The sequence below is a fragment of the Gorilla gorilla genome, chromosome 2 (assembly GCF_029281585.2).
Source record: "Gorilla gorilla gorilla isolate KB3781 chromosome 2, NHGRI_mGorGor1-v2.1_pri, whole genome shotgun sequence".
NCBI classification, from domain to species: domain Eukaryota; kingdom Metazoa; phylum Chordata; class Mammalia; order Primates; family Hominidae; genus Gorilla; species Gorilla gorilla.
In genome coordinates this window covers 162,610,702-162,633,696 of record NC_086017.1, presented here as the reverse complement: position 1 = coordinate 162,633,696, position 22,995 = coordinate 162,610,702, and the positions used below count along the sequence as shown (strand labels likewise).

Below are 22,995 nucleotides of genomic sequence, written 5' to 3'. Positions count from 1 at the left end.
TGAAGGAAGTGAAAAACAAAGTAACTTCTCTATGATGGTCGGTGATTTTTGGAATCCTTTTTACTGGATCTTTCCATATAAAGCTTCGTTCTCTCATAATTTCCTAATACATGTCTATAGCTTATTTCAAGAGAAGAATGTCTAATATATTTTACAACATTGTTTAGTGACTTAAAATAACAATGAAAAATAAAAACTTCTAAATATTTTGTGAATTATGTATATGAAGATAAATCCTTAAAATCCAAGACACCTCCCCTAAGAAACTCCCCCATTTATTCTATTTATACTTAATTCTGCAACATACTGGAAAACATAGTACCTCTTGTGTATATATATAAAAGCATATAAAGCTTTCACAAAAGTTTGGGACTTCGTTACTTTTCCCTACTATCAGAGAAACTGGGTTTGAAGAATCATGGCATTTTGGTATTAGAGAAGAATGGGCAAGGTTCTAATAAAATATGGTATTAAATCAATGACACAGCTGAGATTAAAAAAGGGAAGAGATAATAAACGGTGTAATTGTTGGCTTTAAAAACATTTTGTAAAGCAGCATCCTGACAAGGATATGATACTCTAGACCTTACCCTATTCAAAATTCCTACAACCCATGTTAGTACAACTCCATACCCCAGAATGCCTCAGTGGTGTAGAAAGGTTTATACCATAGCTGATGGCCTAACCAGAAACTGTGTATGGTTTGCCCATAATTTTGGTTTTGCATTCCTTCACTCCTCTTCCCTGTAGCTGACATCAGAAAACACCTGGTAGGCATCCTCTAAACACAACTCCTAGGGTGGTTATGGAGGTTAATTATAGTGCACTTGAGTCTACTTCATGTGCTGACAGCTCTGGTTCTGACTCTCCACTTGCTCTTAGAAAATGCTCATGAAATCCTGACTATATCGTACTGTCACCTCTCTAAACATAGCACATTCACTTTTGGACAACCTCTGATGCTTTGTCTCAACAAAACTGGAGGGGGAAACAAGATGACAGGCCTGTGGTGAGTGTAAGATTCTCCCTGGGGGCCTGAAAGCTTAAGGAGATGAATTAACTCCTCCCTTCTCAGGCCCAGTCCCAAGGCGCAAGGCCACTTGGCGTCAGCAGTGTGTGTCAGCAAGATAGCAGAAGCAGGAAGAGAGCCGGCCGGAAGATACCTCCTCTGGCCGGAAGATACCCCTGAAGATCGAGAAAGAGGCCATCCGGGTACAATGTAGCAGTTACGTCAGACTAGGATGCTTCCTGTTTATAGGAGACTATAAAACCTTTGCCCCATCCTCATTTGGGGCAGAGGCCTATTAGGCCTCAGCCCACCTACACCCAGGCGCTCATTAAAACAGCATGTTTCTCCACACCTATTCGTGTTGTCTGTTGGCACACTCTCGGGGTTCAAACCGATACAAGAACCTTACAGTGAGGAGTCGTCAAGGGATGAAAATTGGTATGTCTTAGAGGCAGTTTAAAAGCAGTTTCTCTTCAAACCATATTTTTTATACCACTTTATAAGTATCTCGATACATCATAGCAGTAGCAGCAGTAAAATAGGTGATATCACAGAGAATTATTTTGAAACATCTCCAATCCAAATGTTTGGGCTGGAACTGTCCAAATCCAAAGATACACTATGACAGACGTAGTGTATCTGTCATAAATGTAAGTAGTCTTCTCTACCAGATGACTATAATTGCAAAGTCGAGTTTGATGTGATGTCTGATGGCAGGATGATAGTACACTACCACCCTTCTATGGACATTCCATATGAACATACAAAACATATCTCTTGACTAGATCCTGTGCATAATAATGAAGAAACACATGATCTAGGGCTGAAAACCAGATTAGAAGAAAAAGCTGAACACCTTGAGCAAGGACTCATGACAATTTAGCAAAATGTTCTTTACTACTAAGCACTGTTAAAAGAAAACTTCAGACAAATTAAATTTAACAAAGTTTAATTGAGCAAGAAAAAAAAAGATTTATGAATCAAGCAGCCCCCAAAATCACAGCAGATTCAGAGAGATTCCAGGGATTCCTCGTGGTCAGAACAAACTTATAGACAAAAAAAGGACATGCAGAAATCAGAAATGAGGTACAGAAACAGCTGGACTGGTTACAAGTTGGCATTTGCCTTACTTGAACACAGTTTGAACACTCAGTAGTGTATGAGTGGTTGAAGTATAACTGCTAGGATAGGCCAAATGTTACAGGCATATACTCCTAAGTTAGGTTTTCAATCTTGTTTACCTATTAAGTTAGGTTATGGTTCATCCCCAAGGACTCTAATATAGAAGTATGAAATCCTTCTCAGGCCATATTTAATTTGCATTAACATTTCCCCCCTTTTCGTTAACCTCTCAATTTAGAGAGATTGACCAAAACTTTAGGCATTGACACCAGTCTCTCTCATAATCGAAAAGACTTATTTGGTCTGTGTGGAGTTTACAAGTCCTCTTTAGTTTTAGTAAGGAGCTTCACATATCTTCTTGGGTGTCAATATGAAATTCACAAGTCACATCTTTTTTCCAGCTGAATGAATATGTTCTTGCTGACCCAGTTGGAGTGAGACTATTAACTCTCAATGGATGGCTATATACAAAACATTTAAGACTTAAGAGGATACAGTACACCAGGGGGGCTATTATTGTGACTATCAAGAGAATAATATCAAAATGCCTAAGACATGCTCCTTAATAAGAGTTCTGATATGGTTTGGCTATGTCCCCACCTAAATCTCATTTGAAATCCCACATATTGTGGGAGGGACCCAGTGGGAGGTAATTGAATCATGGGGGAAAGTCTTTCCCATGTTGTTCTCATGATAGTGAATAAGTCTCACAAGATCTGGTGGTTTTGGAAAGAGGAGTTCCCCTGCACAAGCTCTCTGTTTGCCTGCTGCCATCCACATAATATGTGACTTGCTCCTCCTTGCCTTCTGCCATGATTGTGAGGCTTCCCCAGACATGTAGAACTGTAAGTCCAATTAAACCTCTTTCTTCTGTAAATTGCCCAGTCTTGGATATGTCTTTATCAGCAGTGTGAAAATGGACTAATATGAACTGAACCAAATTAACCAAGTTAAGGTTTATACAATATAGGCAGTTCAACAATATTAGGGTCTAATTGGTCCTAGTCCTCATTTGGAGTGTGAGAGCGACTAAGGACCATAGTTCACTGGAAAGTAGCCTAATTTAAAGAGGTACTCATTTTCCTTGTTACCCTCGTGTAATACAAATCATAATAACTTGCAAACTTATTGGAAGAAATATAAAGATTAGAAACCCTTGGAAAACTCAAGCGTATCATCCACCACTTAGGATTATGTGCAAACCAACTGTTAGTTGCTCCTGTAAACACATCATGGGTTCCTTTCTCTTGAGAGATTTCTTTAAGGTATTTGGTAGTAGTGTCTAAGGAAACAGCAGTATCACCCACCTTTTAAATTAAGCTTTCTGTAGTAATGAAATCAGGGGTGAGATAAGTACAGCATTCAGTTCTGTTTAACACCAAACGTATGCCTTCAGCTTGAGCAAAATATCTAAAGCTGCATGATGTTCCATTAAGTGCTTGTTTTGAATGTGTATGTTGTCATCTACTTTTTGGAGAGTAGCTTTTACCCATCTGAAACTCTGGGAGGTCTAATTGGCTACAAAATCTAAGATTTTCCCCAATTCACAAATTAGCTTTAAATTCCATACAACTGATACCCCACTACCACCAAGAGTGAGCCCCCAGGAGTCCTACTGGAATATTTCCTCAGTGGAAACTAGCTTATCCTTATCTTTTTCAAAGCTAGTGCTAATTTCAGTTATTGATCATTTTGGCCTCCAATTATAAGGGCTATCATGAGAATTTTCAGGGGAAGCTATTCAAAAAACAGGAGCAAGCCAGGCAAAATAACAAGATCTGAACCAATGAGGAGGTAGAACAGAATATGCAGATTCTCCACAGACCCAATATAGATCTTCAGGGCTTGGAAATAAGGGCCCCCTAGTTACATTTGAGCAGAGGTCAGTCAAGTTTGTTCATCCATAAATCTGCACAGCTCCTGAACAACGTCCAGTGGGAAATTTACTTTTTTTTTTGGCTCCTTTATAGTATATAGTAAGGGTGTATAACCACATTTAGTAAAAGGAGACCCTACTGGGTTTAATCCAGTTACATTATACAAGCAATTACTTGTACCAACATAGGTAATTCCCAAATCTTGAGTGCATGATACCTTGGAAGCACAATATACCTTTTGCTTGCATCACTTGGATTTTTTTTTTTTATAATTGGCAATGATCAAGTTATCGATTGAAAAAGTTAGTGAGTGTAGGAAAGCAAATAGCAGTGATGTTTAGAATATCAATAATAGTTTTCCATTCCTCCCTTGGAGTTTCAGGGTGATTCTCACTGGGAACACAGAGAGGCATTGGCATCAGTGGAATCATTTCCTGATTTTTTGGCATTAGCCCACAAATCCAACAATTACTCTGGTTTTGTGTTCAGCACAAGCTTGAGCTAAAGCCGTCAACTGATTATGGTCCCATGGATTTTCCTGTAGAGAAAACGAAAGGATTAGGGCAACAAAAGATGAGGAAAACAGAAAAACACATAAGGCTTTCATGATGGTAGAGAAGTCTTGATCCATGATCTTAGGAAAGCTGTCCACAACTAGGATGGCATCTCTTCCTGGAGAGAGATTTCCCTGGTCAACTTTATCTTAAACTTTCCACAAGTCAGAAGGGGTCCTTTTGAGTTGTGAGACGTGGACCCAAGGTTCAAGGCCCTGAAGCTTCACCGCAGTGTGGGTGGTGAGAACTTGGTAAGGCCCCTTCCAACAAGGTTCAAAAGTAGTCTTCCTCTGATATTGTTTCCAGAAGACCCAGTCTCCAGGTTCTAAACCATGGGGAGGGTCTGATTGTCCTCAGTTAGTGGATCTCAAAAAGTTTCCTTTACCTGGCAAAAGTACGCTTTGGTATAATGCATTAAAGCCTTGCAGTACTTAGTTATATCGGAGTTTAAGAGAGCAGGAAAAGCATGAGGGCCTCCAGTGACTATTTCATAAGGGGTCAACTTATGTTTTCCAATAAAAGTGGATCTGATTGCCATTAAAGCCAAAGGTAGTACCTTTGGCCAAGGCAACCCAATTGATTCAGTTAACTTTGCCAACTGCAGTTTTAATATGATGTTTGTTCTTTCAACCTTTTCAGAAGAGTGAGGGTGGTAGGGACAATGGTAATGCTGCTGCGTTGGTAGCACCTTATTTAACTGCTTTATAACTTGCCCAGTAAAATGAGTTCCTCTATCACTGGAAGATTTTTCCAGGGATCCCCCAATAAAGGAAAAAGATTTTCTAATTTCTTATTATCACAGCATCAGCTTTACTACATTGGAAGGCCTCTATCCAACCAGAAAACATGCAAACTATTGCAAGAATATACTGATATCCCATTGAGGGTGACAATTGAATGAAGTCTATCTGTAAATGCTAAAATACTCCATCAGGTGGTAGACATATATTACCTGAAACTTTTATTGTTTTTCCAGGATTATTGCTTTGACAAGTCAAACATTGGTTATAAACCATTTTAGCAGTTTTGGAAGTCACCCCACTAGTATTTTTTTCATAATTGGATCATTTTGTCTGTTCCATGATGAGTTGTGGAGTGCAGAGCTTTCAACAATGGAAGCTTCAAAGACTCAGGAAGCACCGGGCAGCTATCTGGGCTATGAGTCTGCACTTTACATTAAATTTACATCCTTTTAGATACCAATTTTGTTTTTCCAAATGAGATGCATTGCATTGTTTATTAAATAAGTCGTCGTAAGGAAGCTGGCTTGGATTAATCTTATGTAGTTCATTCAGATTGCATATCTTAACAGTTTCAGCACTACCTGATTCAGCATAAACATCTGCTAAAGCATTATCCTGACGTTCAAGTTCAGTTCTACAAGTATGAGCTTCAATCTTAACAACAGCAACCTGCAATAGTAAAAGGATAGCAGAAAAGAGTTCATCTACTTTGAGTCAATTTTTGATGGGGGTTCCACTAGATGTGAAAAACCCTCATAGTTTCTATATCATTCCAAAATCATGTAGTATTCCAAAAGCATATCTGCTATCTGTATAAATATTTACTGACTTGTCCTTAGCTATATGACAAACTCAGGTGAGGGCAAAAAGTTCTGCAGGTTGGGCCAACTTAAACTGAGGAAGAGTTCCCTTCTCTATTAACTCATTTTGGGTAGTAACAGTGTAAATTTCAGGCAAGATTCCTTCTGAGTTTCTGACATAGGATCCATCAATAAAAAAGTATTAATTCAGGATTATCCAGTGGAGTATCTTGGAAATCAACATGAAGGGCCACTATTTCTGACACTACAAGTATTATTCTGTTCTCACTGCTAATAAAGACATACCTGAGACTGGGCCATTTATGAAGGAAAGAGGTTTTTAATTGACTCACAGTTCCACATGGCTGGGGAAGCAGAAGGTGAATGAGTAGCAAAGTAACGTCTTACATGGTGGCAGACAAGAGAGCATGTGCAGGAGAATTCCCCTTTATAAAACCATCAGATTTCATGAGGCTTATTCACTATCATGAGAACAGCATGGAAAAGACCCACCCCCATGATTCAATAATCCCCACAGGGATTATTACAATTCAAGGTGCGATTTCGGTGGGGACACAGAGCTAAACCATATCATTACACTTACACAATTGTGGTCTTCACCATCATTGGGCAGAGATAACAGTATCACGGTTAAGTAGATTACAGTGTTTTAGATGAAGATTAGAAGGAGATAGGAGAAGTAATTCATAAGATGTTAGTCTGCTTACTGAAAAATGCTGGGTTTGGTTGGAATTTAATAGACTTTACACAGCATGTGGGACTTGCAAATTAAGTTCATTTCCTAAAACAAGATCTGATGAAGTTTCTACCGGTTTGGCCACTGCTGCTGCTGCTTTTAATCAATTAGGATATGCCTTAGTGACTGGGTATAATTGCAGGCTATAGTATGCAATGGGCCTATGTTCACCACCATGTTCTTGAGCAAGGACTCTTAATGCCTGATTTTTACACTCATGAACAAACAAGGTGAAAGGTTTAGTGTAATTTGGAAGTCCTAAAGATGAGGGCTGTTGTAAGGTCAACTTTATTTGGCCAACAGCCTGATCATGACTGTCTTCCCAAGGTAAAGGTTCTGGTATAGCATTTTTAGTGAGCTCATACAACGGTGAAGCTATTAAGGAAAAAATTGGAACTCAGAATCTGCAACATCCTGCAAGTCCAAGAAAACTTAACTGTCTTTTGGTTGCAGGCCAAGGAAAACTTTGAATAGCTGTTATCCTCTTAGATGAGAGGGAAATTCCTTCAGCAGCCAAGTCACATCCCAAATGGTGGACTTTTGCCTTGAAAACTTAAGTTTTTCGACTGAAGCCTTGTGACCTTTGTATGAAAGTTGCTGTAAAAGGTAAACTGAGTCCATTACAGAGCACTCCTTAGTGGGACAATGTGTATTCATCTATGTACTGAATGAGAGTAGAATTTTGAGGAAACTGTAGTGTCATTAAGTCTTGATGCAATGCCTGGGAAAAATAGAAAGGGCTTTGGTAAATCCTTGTGGCATTACAGTCCAAGTGTACTGCTGATTTTACCAAGTAAAGGCAAACTAGTATTGACTCTCTTTATAAACTGGAATGCTAAAGAAGGCTGAGCAGAGATCTATTATTGTGAACACTTGGAATCAGTGGGTACATTAGATAATAAAGTATTAGAATTTGGGACTATGGGAAATCTTTGTATTACAATTTTATTATTGCCTGTAAATCTTGAACAAATCTTCAACCTCATCCTTTTGGTTTTTTAACTGCTGGGATTGGAGTGTTACAAGGGCTCCTGCATGGGAGTATGAGTCCTTGTTTAATTAAATCTTCTACAATTGGTTAGAGCTCTTGAATTGCTTCAGATTTTAGTGGATATTGGGGTAATTTAGGCAAAGGTTTAGGATGATCTATTTGGACTTTCATAGGTTGCACACTTTTAATTCTTCCCATATCAGTTGGGGAAGAGGCCCATAAACATTTAAGTATTTTTGAGAGATCAGGGGTATTACAGGCCTGAGTTTCTATCTTATCAACTTATTTCTGTAGACAGCATAACAATTCTGCTTCAGGAGAATCAGGAAACTCTGAAGAAGGTTTACGTGCCCTTTTAACTTGAAAGTAAATCTCACCCTAACAAGTTTACTGGAGCAGCATCACATAGTACAAAAGTATATTTTTCTGAAAAGGGCCCCAATGTTAATTGGATGGGTTCAGATACAGGAATGTCTTGAACTTGGTTTGAAACCCCCACCACAGAATGTAAATTATTTCAGCCATTGTGGAAGACAGTGTGGCAATTCCTCAAAAACCTAGAAACAGAAATACCATTTGACCCAGTAAACCCATTACTGGGTATATACCCAAAGGAATGTAAATCATTCTATTATAAAGATACATGCATGCATATGTTCATTGCAGCACTATTCACGATAGCAAAGACATGGAATCAACCCAAATGCCCAACAATGATAGAATGAATAAAGAAAATGTGGTAAGTATACACCATGAAATACTATGCAGCTATAAAAAGAAATGAGATCATATCCTTTGCAGGGACATGGGTGGAGCTGGAAGCCATTATCCTCAGCAGACTAATGCAGGAAGAGAAAACCAAACACCATATGTTCTCATTTATAAGTGGGAGCTGAACAATGAGAACACATGGACACAGGGAGGGGAACAACATACACTGGGGCCTAGGGGGCAGGGCAGGGGGAGGGAGAGCATCAGGATAAATAGCTAATGGGTGCAGGACTTAATACCTAGGTGATGGGTTGATAGGTGCAGCAAACCACCATGACACACATTTACCTATGTAACCTGCACGTCCTGTATGTGTATCCTGGAATGTAAAATAAATTTTAAAAATACAAACAACCCTCACAAAAATGACCTTTTTTACTTCGAGGGATTGACTGGCTTATTAAAGTGGGGTTTATGGTAGATAGAATAGCTCCAGTATCCATCGGGACTGTACACGACTCCCCATTTATTTTAACCTGTTTCTCCATGTTCATTTAAAGGTATTACGGGAGCAATTTAGTAGAGAATCCCTGGGAGCCCCGTCAATGCCATTATCAGGAGGGCTAAGGTCTCTTGGGCTCCCTCTAGTGGAGAAACAGTTCAGCCTAAAGGGAGGCTTATTGGCAGACCTCTTACATAAAAGCGGTCAATCCCTTTTCCAATGCCCTGGTTGTTTGCAATAAAGGCAGACATCTTGGGGTAAAGAATTTCTTGTTCTAGGACCTCTCGGTTGTGATTTAAAATGAGAATGAGAAAGGTCCTTTGGTCGCAGCCCCTGTAGCCATTGTAACTGAAGGGTCAGCTTGTTAGCTTTTTGAGTTTTTTCTTGCTCTAGAGTCCTCTCAAAATGTTCAGCTAAGGCCACCAATTCAGTCATATCTGTAACTTCCCATCCAAGCTTATGTTTTTTAATCAAACTTCTAAGTTCAGGACGGAGTCCATTTATAATAGAGCAGTTAATGCTATTTCAGTCCCTGCAGGAAATACTCCTTGCTGTACTTTGAGCCCAGAATGTTTCACAAACAATGTCTCTAAGCGAGTTCTGTAATCTCAAACTGGTTCATCCTTTTGTTTACAAGATTGTATGACAGACTAATCAACTTTTTGCAGAAAAATATTAGAAATTGAATGTAAAATGTTTTCAGCCATTTTTCTTTCTTTTTTTCTTTTTTTTTTGAGACGGAGTCTCGCTGTCGCCCAGGCTGGAGTGCAGTGGCACGATCTCGGCTCACTGCAGGCTCTGACCCCGGGGTTCACGCCATTCTCCTACCTCAGCCTCCCGAGTAGCTGGGACTACAGGTGCCCGCCACCTCGCCCGGCTAATTTTTTGTATTTTTAGTAAAGACGGGATTTCACTGCGTTAGCCAGGATGGTCTCGATCTCCTGACCTCGTGATCCACCCACCTTGGCCTCCCAAAGTGCTGGGATTACAGGCGTGAGCCACCGCGCCCAGCTCGGCCATTTTTCTAGCTACTTTTGGTCCTTCTCATGAGGAGCTTTTGGAGGGGTCTTTAATACTCTTCTCAGGTTTGTCCCATTCTACTACTGCCATCCATTCTTGAGCTTCACCAGGCCCTAATATCATGTGAATAAATTGGTAAAGGTCAGGAAGCCCTGGCTTGTAAGCTCCTATTAGGATTCTAAATTCCTCAGTAAATTTTTGAGATTTTCCCTTGAATAAGGGAAGTCCTTCACAAAACTTTAAGCTCAGTTTTAGACCATGGAGTGAAAGTAGTTATAGCAGGCAGGCCTGGCTGATCAGGTCTTACTTTGTAAGGCATCTAACTTCCTCTTTTTCATCATCTTCAGGGTGAAAGGGTAATTTAGCAAAAAGGTTAGTGGACTCAGTATATAGGCAGAAATGGATAAAGAGAAGAAACAGTCGAAGTTAGTTCAGTCAGAGCACAGTCCTCTTTTGTCATGTCCTTGGTCTGGTGCTTAAGCTTTCCATTTGCTTTTTGCAAAGAATCTTTCAAGGAGTTAATTTTTGATTCATTTAGTCTTTTGGAGACCTCTGCATACCAATGAAAGACTATGTCCCACTGTTTTTGTGGGACATAGTCTTTTTCCAATGTGCTTCACAAATAAACAATTTTTTCCAAATTATAACTTCCTCATTTCGACCATCTTAAGTTCTCTTTAGTGGAGTTAACCCATTTTTCTAAAAATGCACACATTCAGCCAGGCATAATGGCTCACTACTGTAATCCTAGCACTTTGGGAGGCCGAGGCGGGTGGATCACCTGAGGTCAGGAGTTCAAGACTAGCCTGACCAACATGGTGAAACCCCGTCTCTACTAAAAATACAAAAATTAGCCGGGAATGGTGGCAGGTGCTTGTAGTCCCAGCTACTCGGGAGGCGAAGGCAGGAGAATCACTTGAACCCAGGAGGTGGAGGCTGCAATGAGCTGAGATTGTGCCATTGCACTCCAGCCTGGGAGACAGAGTGAGACTCTATCTCAAAACAAAACAAAAACACGTGCTGGGCCCATAATTTTTATACATAAAATTAGCTGGAGTTCCAGAAGGTGGAGTCCCAGACTCCTTGGACTGAGAGAATTCCATTATTAAAAATAAAGTACCTACCCAAGGTCCAAGGCCTCTAATTGAATTCAATCCAGTTAATTATCAAATCCAATTTGATCTTAGACTCGGTGCAGTCTAAGTATTGCTCAAGTAAACTCAGAGACCCCAAAACACAAGTTACTGGAGTTCAGAATCTGAGAGAAAACTCACCCATGACCTCCAGTTACAATCAAGAGAACAGTGAGCACAATGGGCTCAGCGGGTACCTCGCCTGGTCACCTGGTATTTCTGGGGGTCGCCAGAGTTTTACTTTGAATCCCACTTCTGATGCCAGATCTGTTAAAACTTCAGACAAATTAAATTTGACAAAGTTTAATTGAACAAGGAAAAAAACGATTCATGAATTGGACATCCTCCAGAAATACCACAGATTCAGAGAGACTACAGGGATGCCTCGTGGTCAGAACAAATTTATAGACAAAAAAAGGAAAATGATATACAGAAATCAGAAGTGAGGTACAGAAACAGCTGGATTGGTTACAGGTTGGCATTTGCCTTATTTGAACACAGTTTGACACTCAGCAGTGCATGAGTGGTTGAAGTATGGCTGCTAGGATTGGCCAAGACTCAGCAATTGTTACAGGTGCATATTCCTAAGTTAGGTTTTCAATCTTGTCTACCGATTAAATTAGATTACAGTTCATCCACAAGGACATAAATATAGAAGTACAACGTCCCTCTCAGGCCATATTTAGTTTGCTGTAACAGCACCATTGGTATCCTCTGGATAGTATGACAGACGCCATAAGAAATTAAATCCTCCAAAAGACAGATGCTACTGAGCTTCCTGGAGAAATCAGAAAAATGTGCCTCATTTGCCATTTCCCATTTGAGAAAATACAAGCTGCCATATTCACTAATATGTTTTATAGTAAAGTAATAATAATGTCTTCATTAAAAAGAAGAAGAAACTAGAAGAGTTCTCAAATCTCTTAGGTGCATCTCCTACCCAGGCTTAAGAAATCATGGTGAGTTCTGCAAACCTCAACCAATGGCTTTTGATACAATACTTATTATAACAGCAACACAGAGCATTTACAGCGACCAGAGTACAAAACTAAAGTCAGCAGAGCTGCTCTTCAGGCATCTATTTCTAAACTCTTGACAACAACAATGGTCATTCTTGTGCTCCTTCTGCCTTAGTCTTCTCTCAGGTTTGCATCTATATGAGGTTTCTAACTTTTATCTACTTCAGCCCTGGCTTTCCTAGGATCCTTGGATGTCACCAACAAAAATGGGAAATTCATCCATCCTCTCTTTTATTCCCCAAGTAAAATCTTAACTCTTGTTCCTCCAGATCTAAAATCTTTCTTTATTCTCACAACCACCACTTTAATTCATTGTCTTAAGGCTGGACTATTATAATTGCCTCCTAGGTAGTTTTTCTATTTCCTATAATCCAGAGTCCATGGACTTATAAGAGGACCATGCATTTGCTTCAAATTTTTCTCCAAATCTTCCAAAACTGTACCCATACATGGTGTTCTGAACGCTCTGAAAGGTTAGAGATCTGGAATACTATATATAAAATCCTCAAGTCATGTAGTTTGACTTTAGTTGGTTGAGTTGCAACTGTATTGGAAGAAAGATGATACTGATTTTCTTTCTACCTCCTTTTCCTGCATTATGTCTCTTCATGGCACTTATCACTTACCGTGCTAGTCTGTAACTTCAAAAAACGAAGGGCTAAGATGTCAGTCTACTTCACTGCTATTGGAATCACTAAGTGGAGGTCTTGACTGTTTGGTTAATTGAATAATATGAAAATTGTGGAGCTGGGAGGTGGTAATGATTGTTCCTAATTAAAAGATATGTAACAATTTTGGCATTTGGTTATCTGTTGACACATATATAAGTCAGTTTTAAAATTCATAGCTTGTTATGATTGTCAGGTGATCTATGACTTGTAACTGCTTGGGCTTGGCTGGTTGGTGTTAAATACTCTGATTAGGAGGGTGATGTAAAGGATGGTATGGATGATAAATTAAGGATGAGGAGTAAGAAGTAGTAATTACTAGAAAAGACAGCAAATAATGTCAAAGACCTAGAGATGAGGGGAAATGTAATTCTCAGGGGTGATATAAAAGGTGAAGAAGATGTATATTTATTGTCATGTTTACTAGAAAAAATACAAAGCCTGAGAATTTACCAACAATACTGTTTAAGAAAAGAGTAACAAAAAGAGGGGGATGATTTAAAGAAAATCATTAGGTAAAACTATAGTGAGAGGTAATTAAAATGTCAAACCATCCTTAAAGTGTAGGTAAATTACCATAGTCCAGGAAACACAGGTTTAGGAGTTCAGATTAACAATTAACTCAGAGTCGCTATGCTCAGCTCTGAGATCTTGGCAAATTATACACTCAATTAACTTCTGCAAAATAAAGTTACAATTACAAAATAAAGTCATTATCATTGAATTTCATATATTTCTTATTAAATGAGGCCATGTTCAAAGGTGAAAGTGATTTGTAAACCATATGAATCTATAGAAACATATTGCATTATTAAGCATGGTTAGAAAAAAGAGTGGTGAAACTTTTCTTTGATATGCTGTGGACTCTCCAAATTTTATAAATAGAAGCAGGAAGAAGTTAGAAAATATAAGGCTTTTTTTGTGTTTTTGTAGAGATGGGGTTTCACCATGTTGGCCAGGCGGGTTGGTCTCAAATTCCTGACCTCAGGTGATCCTCCTGCCTTGGCCTCCCAAAATGCTGGGATTACAGGCGTGAGCCACTGCGCCCAGCCATGGTGGCATGTGCCTGTAATCCCAGCTACTCAGGAGGCTGAGGCAGGAGAATTGCTTGAACCCAGAAAGTGGAGGTTGTGGTGAGCCGAGATTGCGCCATTGCACTCCAGCCTGGGCAACAAGAGCAAAACTCCGTCTCAAAAAAAAAAAAAAAAAACAAAAAAAAAAAACACAGAAAATGTAAGGCTTAAAAGCATTGGTGTTACAATTTTAAAATTAATTCAGTATAGTATTTTGGCTCTGAATCATTTAGCATTCTTTATCCTCAGCAATCTCATCTGAAAAACTGGTACAATTTTACCACTTACTCATCAGAATATTTCTGAGAATTAAGCAATACATATAAAGGCTTTGACACATATATACTCTAACTATAAAAGTAATTACAAATATTAGAATTGTTATTAAGTGGAGCAAATGGAACTAGAATTGGTTCCAATATGACTCAGGTTTCTAATAATTCTGGAAGATGAAATGAAAAGTAGAAAATATGTCAGAGAAGAGCTCTGACATAAAGCAATTGTAGAGATTTATCTCATAAAAATTCTTAAGAGAAGCAAACATTCCTATCAGGAGTTCACTTTGAAATTGATAGCAAGAAAATGACCCCAGGTAACAAGCCTAGGAAAATAAGTTTAACATGTTGCTGTCATCTTTCTGTGGTTCATCCTAGTTGAGGTCTGGAAGTCCAGACCTGGGTTAGAAATTGACTAAAGAATACGAAGCCATGAGGTTGGTCACCAAGGAGCTTTGGGAGAAAGATAAACTGTGGCTGCCAAAACCCGACAAATATGCCACATTTCCAAAGCAAGCATCCAAGTTTGGACATCACGTGAATTTTTAATTTAAAAGAATCTTGTCAGCTCTGCAGAGCTAAAGACCATGTTCATATACATGCTTCTAGGGTTACTTCTAACTCTGAGTCTCTGATTCTATAATTCTACTTTGGTAACTGACTTATTACTAACCATAAATCACATGAATGCTCGGCATGGGATATGGCACATTATCCATGTTTAGCTAAGTGAGGCAGCCACAACTTTATGGTTAAACGTTCAGACCATAGGGCAAGACTGCCTGAGTTTGAATTAATGGCTTTTCTACTCACAAGCCACATGGCCTGGAGTTGTGTCACTTTCCTTCATGTACCTTACTTGTAAAATGGGAATAACATAAATACTTTCCTTTTAAGCTTTTTGGTGCTATGGTGAGGCTGAAATGAGTTGGTATTTGTAAAACATTTTTCAGAAGTTATTTCACTAAACCAGCAATTCTCACATTGCAGCTGCATCAGAATCATATGGAAGGCTTGTTAACACATGGACTCCTAAGCTGCCTTCGTACAGTTTCTGAATCAGTGGGTCTGGGATGGATCCCGCAAATTTTTGATCTTAACGAAGTCCAAAGTAATGCTGATGCTGGACCCGTGACCCTATCTTGAGATCCACTGCCCTAAAACATTCATTGCAAATTGTCATCAAAAGCTTAAATGCTATGTAAGTACGTGGAAGGAAACAAGGTCATTTTAGTTATGTTAACTCAGTGTTTATGAGTATTGGGAGCCCCACCAAGAATTGCAGGAGATATTACATGTGGACAAGTTGGTAGAGGTGATTCTGGAGGCATCTCTGCCTCCAGATGGTAGGGGTGGAGATGAGAAAGGAGAATGTAATCCAAGCAGAAATAGTAGTATTTAAATCCCGTTCTGTGATAATGATTTAAAAGAATTCCTCTGAGACATCTATATACGATGTAATATTGTTTGGCAGTTAAAAAACAAAAGGAAAATATTGCCATTTGTCACACATGGATGAACCTGGAGGACATTATGCCAAGTGAAATAAGCCAGAAACCAAAAGAAAAATAGTGCATGATCTCACTTATATATGTGAAATCTTTTTCTAAAAGGTTGATTATACAGAGATAGAGAATTAAATAGTGGTTATAGGGGTTGGAGAAAGGAAATGGAAAAATGTAGATCAGAGAATACAAAGTAGCATACATGTAGGATGAACCAGTATATAGATCTAATGTGCAAGAGGATTATAGTTAATAAAATTGTGTGGTATTTGGGATTCTTGCTAAAAGAGTAGATTTTAGCTGCTCGTGTCACAAAAACAAAAATGGGGTAACTATGTGAGATGATGGATATGTTGTTTCACTATAGTAACCATTTTACTATCTGTAAATAGCCCATAACATGTTGTATACCTTAAATATACGCAATATAATTTACTTATTTTTAAAAGAGGGGTTTAAATAAAACATTCACACTGCAGGTATCACAGGTCATTAACGCTAACTTAGCCTTCAAATAGAACTTTGGGAGCCACAGGACCGAGGACAGCCTGCGGCGATTTACGTAAACCCTTAAACCAAAAGGCCCACCTGTCAACAGGTGGAAGAGGTCAAGGAGGAAATGAACGGGCGGCCACTGAAACTGCTCTGCCACCCAGCCAGGACCTGCCAACTTGCTAGGAGAAAGCCCTGGGAATTTAAAGAGTGAAGGCACGGCGAATTAGCTTCCCACACGCTCGTAAACATAAAGAGGGGCCCGGTGGTCGTTTCTCATCCTTGTGCTGCTGAGCCCCGGCTGCGTCCCCAGACACAGAAATCGGGCTCATCCCCCGCCCTCGCCCCGCCTTCCTTCCTTCCCTCCCAGGGCTCCGGACCAGCTCCGCACGACCCCAGCAGCTGAGCCCGGGACCTAGCCCGGGCAGCTCAAGCCCATTGGTCACCAGGGCAAACAGGTGAGCGCCTCGGCCAATCCTGCCCTGGAAAGGGCTGGAACCCCACGCCGGCTGGGGCTTGGCGTGGGAATGGAGCGAGTACCGTGGCTGCAGGAGCAGGCGCTGGGGCGGGGAGGGCTGAGGGTGGGGGAGGGAAGACGCACCCGGAGAAGGTGGGGGCATGAAAGCACACGACAATTCTTCGGTGACTGGTGCCAGGCAAAAAAAAACACACACTGAGGAAAGACAATCAATAGATGGAGACATCTGTGACAGATTTGTCCAAAAAAGACAATTTGAGGAGAAGCTCTTGGGACTTTGGAGCAAAATGGAGTGATTAGTAGTAGTTAATATTCAAGTGACAACTTTAAGGAGTATTAAGTACACTACTGAGGGAGGAGAAAGGAAGTTTAAAAACCTCCACTTAGCCTTTTGTTTCTGCAACAGCAAGCATCGTAATAAAAGAACGCTTCTGGGTTAATGTGGTTATGGGTTATAGAACTTTGAAGCTGTGGAAGCGGCTCCAGGTCTCTCTGAAGAGCATTACTCCTGAGCTGTAAGCCAAAAAGAATAAGGCTTTTTGCTCACTTTGGAGCAGAGAACTTTTCCTCCCTCAGGTTTGGACACAATTTTCCATTTCCTGGGAAGATTTTCTGTCTCTGCCTATGTCACAAGAGGATTCAGGACCTGAAAGAAGAGCTCAGGTATTGCCAATTCCTATTTCATTACGTACGTTTTCAGGCTTACGTTTGTGAGAATCCCTTATTCATGTGTTGTCTTATGCTATTGATCCTCTTTTAAATAATTTGAACGTGGGCATACCCAGAACTTTTATTCAAGCTGAACGAGAGAATTACCTTCATCCTGCTGTTCCTTCCTTTGTTTATCTAATGATAAGGTGGAAATGCTGTCTCCAATCATACAAAGCTTATTTAAAATTTTTGTAACCAGGTGGTTACAATGGCAAAAGTGGTCATATGATTAATCCTATCTTAAATTTTAATTTGGACTAAATTATAATACATCCATCATCTTTTTATCTGTATGAAAATCCAAGCAGTTCAGCCCCAGTGTTATTTCTCAGTGTAGTTTGTAGCTAAAGGGTGGTTGCTGGTGGAATCCAAAATCATGCTATTCCACAGAACGGTGGGATTTATTACAAATTATGAAGGTCATTTTGCTTGGAAAAGCACAATAAAGAGTTTATTTCAATCCTGCATTTCAGGAGAGAATTAGGTTTGAATTCCTGGGCTTGCCCCACATATGGGTAACAGATACCATTTTTTTTTTTTCTGACAAGCTGAGTATATTTCTTCCCTGGTTATGCTCCCCACCTCCTGTGGCAGCCATGAGCTGGAGGAGGGACCAAGGAAAAAGGCAGAGAGATGTCCTAAGCTGAGCAAAAGCAGACAGCATCATGCCTGCACAGGGTCAGCATGGCTCAAGCCCTCTCAGCTGGTCAGTCGCTGTTGCTTATGGTCATTACTTGGCAGTGAAGTGTTCAATGTGTCTTTTTTTTTGGCAGGGACTTGAAAACTAGTTAGAAAGAGATTTATTCTCCCTTCCAGTGGATTATTACAACCTTTAAAAAATGTTTCTGAAGAAGGTTTAATAAAATGAAAAAACATATTATATATGAAATGATAAAATGTGTTACAAAATTGAGTTTGATCACATGTACACATATACACGTAAATGTATGTACACCTATACATATACACACAATAGATGAAAAAGGCTGGAAAGGAATACAACAACATGTTTAAGGATTATATAAGTGGTGAGACTGAGTAATTTTTTTCCTTTTTACTGCTTAATTACAGTTTCCAAATGTATTATTATGCACAGGTATTACTGTTATAATCAGTTTCTTGAAAGTTACTCTAAAAGAATTAATGTATATAAAGGAAACTAAATTCTATATATTTTAGTTGTCACAATCTTTCTTATGGTTTCCAGTTTCCCTTTTAATGAATGCCTAAGTAATAGGGATTGCTGGTTTTCATAAAGAAGTGAGAAGCTGTGAAGAAATTTTCACAACAGTAAATATCCCACTTGATCATAAAGCGCAGTGTGAGGCCAGCAGCACACGCTATGGTTTTGTAAAGAGTGCATATGACCACAAAGGGTAGGAATGGAATTGGCCACTTACGACCCTTAAAGAAGGTCTCCCAGATTCCCAGAGTGAGTGTGTGGTGGTCCTGGGACTTTGCTCCACCACTCTTTATAACTCTGAGGTATGATGTTTTTTCAGGATGAAGGTAAAAGGCAGAGGAATCACCTGCTTGCTGGTCTCCTTTGCTGTGATCTGCCTGGTCGCCACCCCTGGGGGCAGGGCCTGTCCTCGCCGCTGTGCCTGTTATATGCCTACGGAGGTACACTGCACATTTCGGTACCTGACCTCCATCCCAGACAGCATCCCGCCCAATGTGGAACGCATCAATTTAGGGTGTGTGAGACCTCATGTTTCCTCTTTTCAAAGAGGGATCAGTCGCAGCGGTGACTTGTCCCTCAAACATGTATGACTTTGGGAGATGAATCTCAATTGTTTTAACAATACTTCTTTTCTGAAATGAGCTCATGAGAATTTTGTTTGTTGGGGGCAATAAGAAAACTTTTCCTGGTAAACTTTTATTAGGAGAAAGTTCTTCTAGAATTTGAAGTCCCTCTTGGTAGGTTGGGAGACTCATGATGGTAAAAAGCTTCTTTCTGGCTACATTTTTGCTGGAAAATGATATCGTTTCTGTTAACTATTGGGGTTATGATCATTCATCATAAGAGATGACAGGGTAACTGGAAGTGTCTGCCTATATAATACACACACACACACACACACACATATATATATATGTATCCTTTTTATAGGCCCTTTGGTTTCTTTCCATACAAACGTATTTAAAATGGATGCCTAATTAAATTTTTAAAAATATGACTGTATTTTAAATGTTCATGAAAAAAAAAGTCTGTGTGTGTCTGAATACACATGTTGGACTTAACATCGTTTATTTGACATTAGTGAGCATGTACTATGCACTGGGGATACAATGGTAAGATATACTATTCACTTCTAGGATGTGTATTGATCATTAAAAAGACAAATGTACGGTCAGTACAATTAGTAAAAACTAATAGAGCATACAAAGTGTTTTAGAGACAGTCACTAATATTAAGAGCTAACATTAAGGTTGTGCTCAGTAGGTGCTGGCACTGGGTTAAGCACTGCATCCATTTAATCCTCATAACCCCTTTGGAGTGAGTTCTATTATTTACATTTTATAGATGAGGAAACTGAGGCACAGAAAGCCTGCTGATTTTACCCAGGGTTGCACCACTACTCTGTTGAGCCTGAGCTCGTAATCATACCCAAACGAGACGCCCAAGCCTGGGCTCCAGAGCCCAGGCTTCTTAACCACTGCTGACAAATTCCGCCTGGGGGAGTGGTGAGGAGATAGTGTCATGAAAGAATGGGCTAGATATTAAGTGTTCACAAATAGAAAAAGGTGAGGTCAAGGGCATTCCAACCTGAGGGAACAGCATATATATAAAAGTTTGAAAATGATAAGAAATGTGACAAGTTCCCAGAATATGAGGGGAGTGATTGTAACTGAAACGGCAAGAACTGGGTAGAGAGCCGACCTTCTGTGGCATCTGGTGAATTTCAGTATTTGAAGCATTTGATTGTCTCAATAGAGTACAGTTATAAAGAGAAGTATTGAGTTTTCTTGTGTTTATTTTGGTTATGACATTTGAACTTTAGTTGACAGACTTAGCTTATGCCTAGAATGTCATTTTTTATTTCAGATACAACAGCTTGGTTAGATTGATGGAAACAGATTTTTCCGGCCTGACCAAACTGGAGTTACTCATGCTTCACAGCAATGGCATTCACACAATCCCTGACAAGACCTTCTCAGACTTGCAGGCCTTGCAGGTGAGACTGATGTAGAGAGAGGGGGCAGGTTAAAGAGGTAAGGTGGGACCTGTGAGATAGACCTTCAAAGGCTGCCTATCTCTACACAATATGAAAATCAACATTCTGTAAATTAGAAGCAGACGTCAATGGAGAATGTTAACTGATTTTTAACTGTGGAACTGTGTGTATAAATTAGAATAATAAGAAAACTCTGAGGCAAGTTTTCTAATGCCTCAAGCTAATAGAAAAAAACATCAATACCCAGAGATGATAAACCTTCAAAATTTAATCCTAAAAGGATACTTCTAGTCATGTTTATCTGGGAATTGAATGTGGTTCCTAAAAGTAATGACTGTCTTAGACAGATAATAATTTTATATAAATCAATGTACTGTTTTCAGTTTCATTTTATTTACTTATTCATGTTCTACCGTGTTCAAACAATTTTTTAAAGTTAAGAGGACTCCCAAGAATGCATAAAATCATGCAAGAATGATCACAAAAGTAAGTGAGAAAGTAAAAGGTAAAATAAGCCTAGAGATAAGAATAAAGGGAACATGAGGAAATGCATACATAGAGACCTTTAAGTCTGCTATAAGTAGGACTTGAAGCTTTCAAGATGCTAACAATACATGACATCTATTAAAACTTAAACTGTTCAGGAAAAGCACAGCCATGTATGATTTTAAATCAGAAAGAAATGTCTTACAAAGCTCCTCATAAAATACAGTGTCATAAAATAAAATCAATAACATCCTTGTAAAAGATGAAGTACCTGTGTTCATAGAACCTTCTAACATATACCAGAGCTATGTAAGGGAGGTTATAACCATGGTGGAGAGCAATAGAGTATAATGTAGCTATGTGATTCTGTTGATTTGGTTAATCAGGCTCTATTTGGAATGTATGTCTTCGGAGGAATAGATGGATTGCATGTCCTTTATAGAATTCTCTACATATATTTATTCTCTCGACCAAATTTTCAATGGCTATTAAGGAACATTGAGTTGGAGATTGAACTCCCAGGTTACATTTGGGGCAAAGCTCTTCTATGTTGCCAACTTATATTTTCTTTTCTTATTAGGGGTCTTGGCATTCTAGAAAAGCATTCTCGACAGAGATGATAGTTCAGGCCAAGTCAGGAAAATATGATGAGAAATTGTGTTTACTAGCATTTCTTTTTTCTTAATGGGAGAGAGTATGTTCAATTGGTAATTGGAGAGGGAATTGGAGAATACCTGAGCACTATTGAAATATTCAAAATTATTTTAATTGCAACTCAAAATTAGTCGTATTACTCATAACCAAAAAGTATAAGACACCTCTTAATGTCCATCAACCAATGATAGATAAAGTGTTGTGCATGTATACAGTAGAATACTATTCAGCAAAGAAAGGAATGAAGGGCTGATACATGCTATGAGAGGGACAGGTCTTGAAAACATTTTGCTAAGTGAAAGAAGCCAGACACAATGCCATAAAGTGTATGATTCCATTTATATAAAATGTTTAGAATAGGCAAATCCATGGAAACAAAGTAAATTAGTGGTTGTGAAGGGCTAAGAGGATAGGAAAAATGACTGCTAATGGGTATTAGTTTTTATTTTAAGGTGCAAAATAAAGTTTGTTAGAAACTTTAGGCTGGGCGCAGTGGCTCACACCTGTAACCCCAGAACTTTGGGAGGCCGGGGGAGGGGGGGGGGGCGGATCACCTGAGGTTGGGAGTTCAAGACCAGCCTGACCAACATGGAGAAACCCCATCTCTACTAAATAATACAAAAAATTAGCCAGGCGTGGTGGCACATGCCTGTAATCCCAGTTACTCGGGAGGCTGAGGCAGGATAATCACTTGAACCCAGGAGACGGAGGTTGTACTGAGCCGAGATCACTCCATTGCACTCCAGCCTGGGCAACAAGAGTGAAACTCCATCTCAAAAAAAAACAAAACACAAAAAAGAAACTTTATTTAGAAGTTTCTAACAGTGGATATGGTTGCACAACTCTATGAATATACTAAAAACCAATAAATTGTACACTTTTTAATTATTTTTTTGAGACAGAATCTTGCTCTGTCACCCAGGCTGGAGTGCGGTGGTACCATCTCAGCTCACTACAACCTCCACCTTCCAAGTTCAAATGATTCTCATGCCTCAGCCTCCTGAGTAGCTAGGGAGTACGTGTGTGTGCCACCATGCCCAGCTAATTTTGTGTGTGTATATGTATTTTTAGTAGAGACGGGATTTCGTCATGTTGGCTAGGCTGGTCTCAAACTCCTGGCCTCAAGTGATCTGCCCGACTCAGCCTCCCAAAGTGCTGGGGGCCACCATGCCCAGCCAGTTGTACACTTTAAAAGGTGGATTTTATGGCATGTGAACTATAACTCAATAAATTAAA

General features: G+C 39.4%; 1 protein-coding gene across 4 annotated transcripts in view; it reads left to right on the top strand.

The window, feature by feature from the left end:
- The window catches only part of IGSF10 (immunoglobulin superfamily member 10), a 109,103-nt gene that overhangs the window by 67,948 nt on the left and 18,160 nt on the right, over window positions 1–22,995 (top strand). The window contains exons 2-5 of one of the 4 annotated variants that reach the window (XM_063704296.1): window positions 16,622–16,709; window positions 17,306–17,392; window positions 18,943–19,137; window positions 20,490–20,619. In XM_063704296.1, the coding sequence (XP_063560366.1) occupies window positions 18,944–19,137; window positions 20,490–20,619 (324 nt within the window). In that variant the 5' untranslated portion in view covers window positions 16,622–16,709; window positions 17,306–17,392; window position 18,943. Of the gene's footprint in view, window positions 1–16,432; window positions 16,710–17,305; window positions 17,393–18,942; window positions 19,138–20,489; window positions 20,620–22,995 lie in introns of those variants that run through there. The other 3 variants (XM_055382976.2, XM_063704295.1, XM_004037854.5) reach the window with 3 other exon arrangements.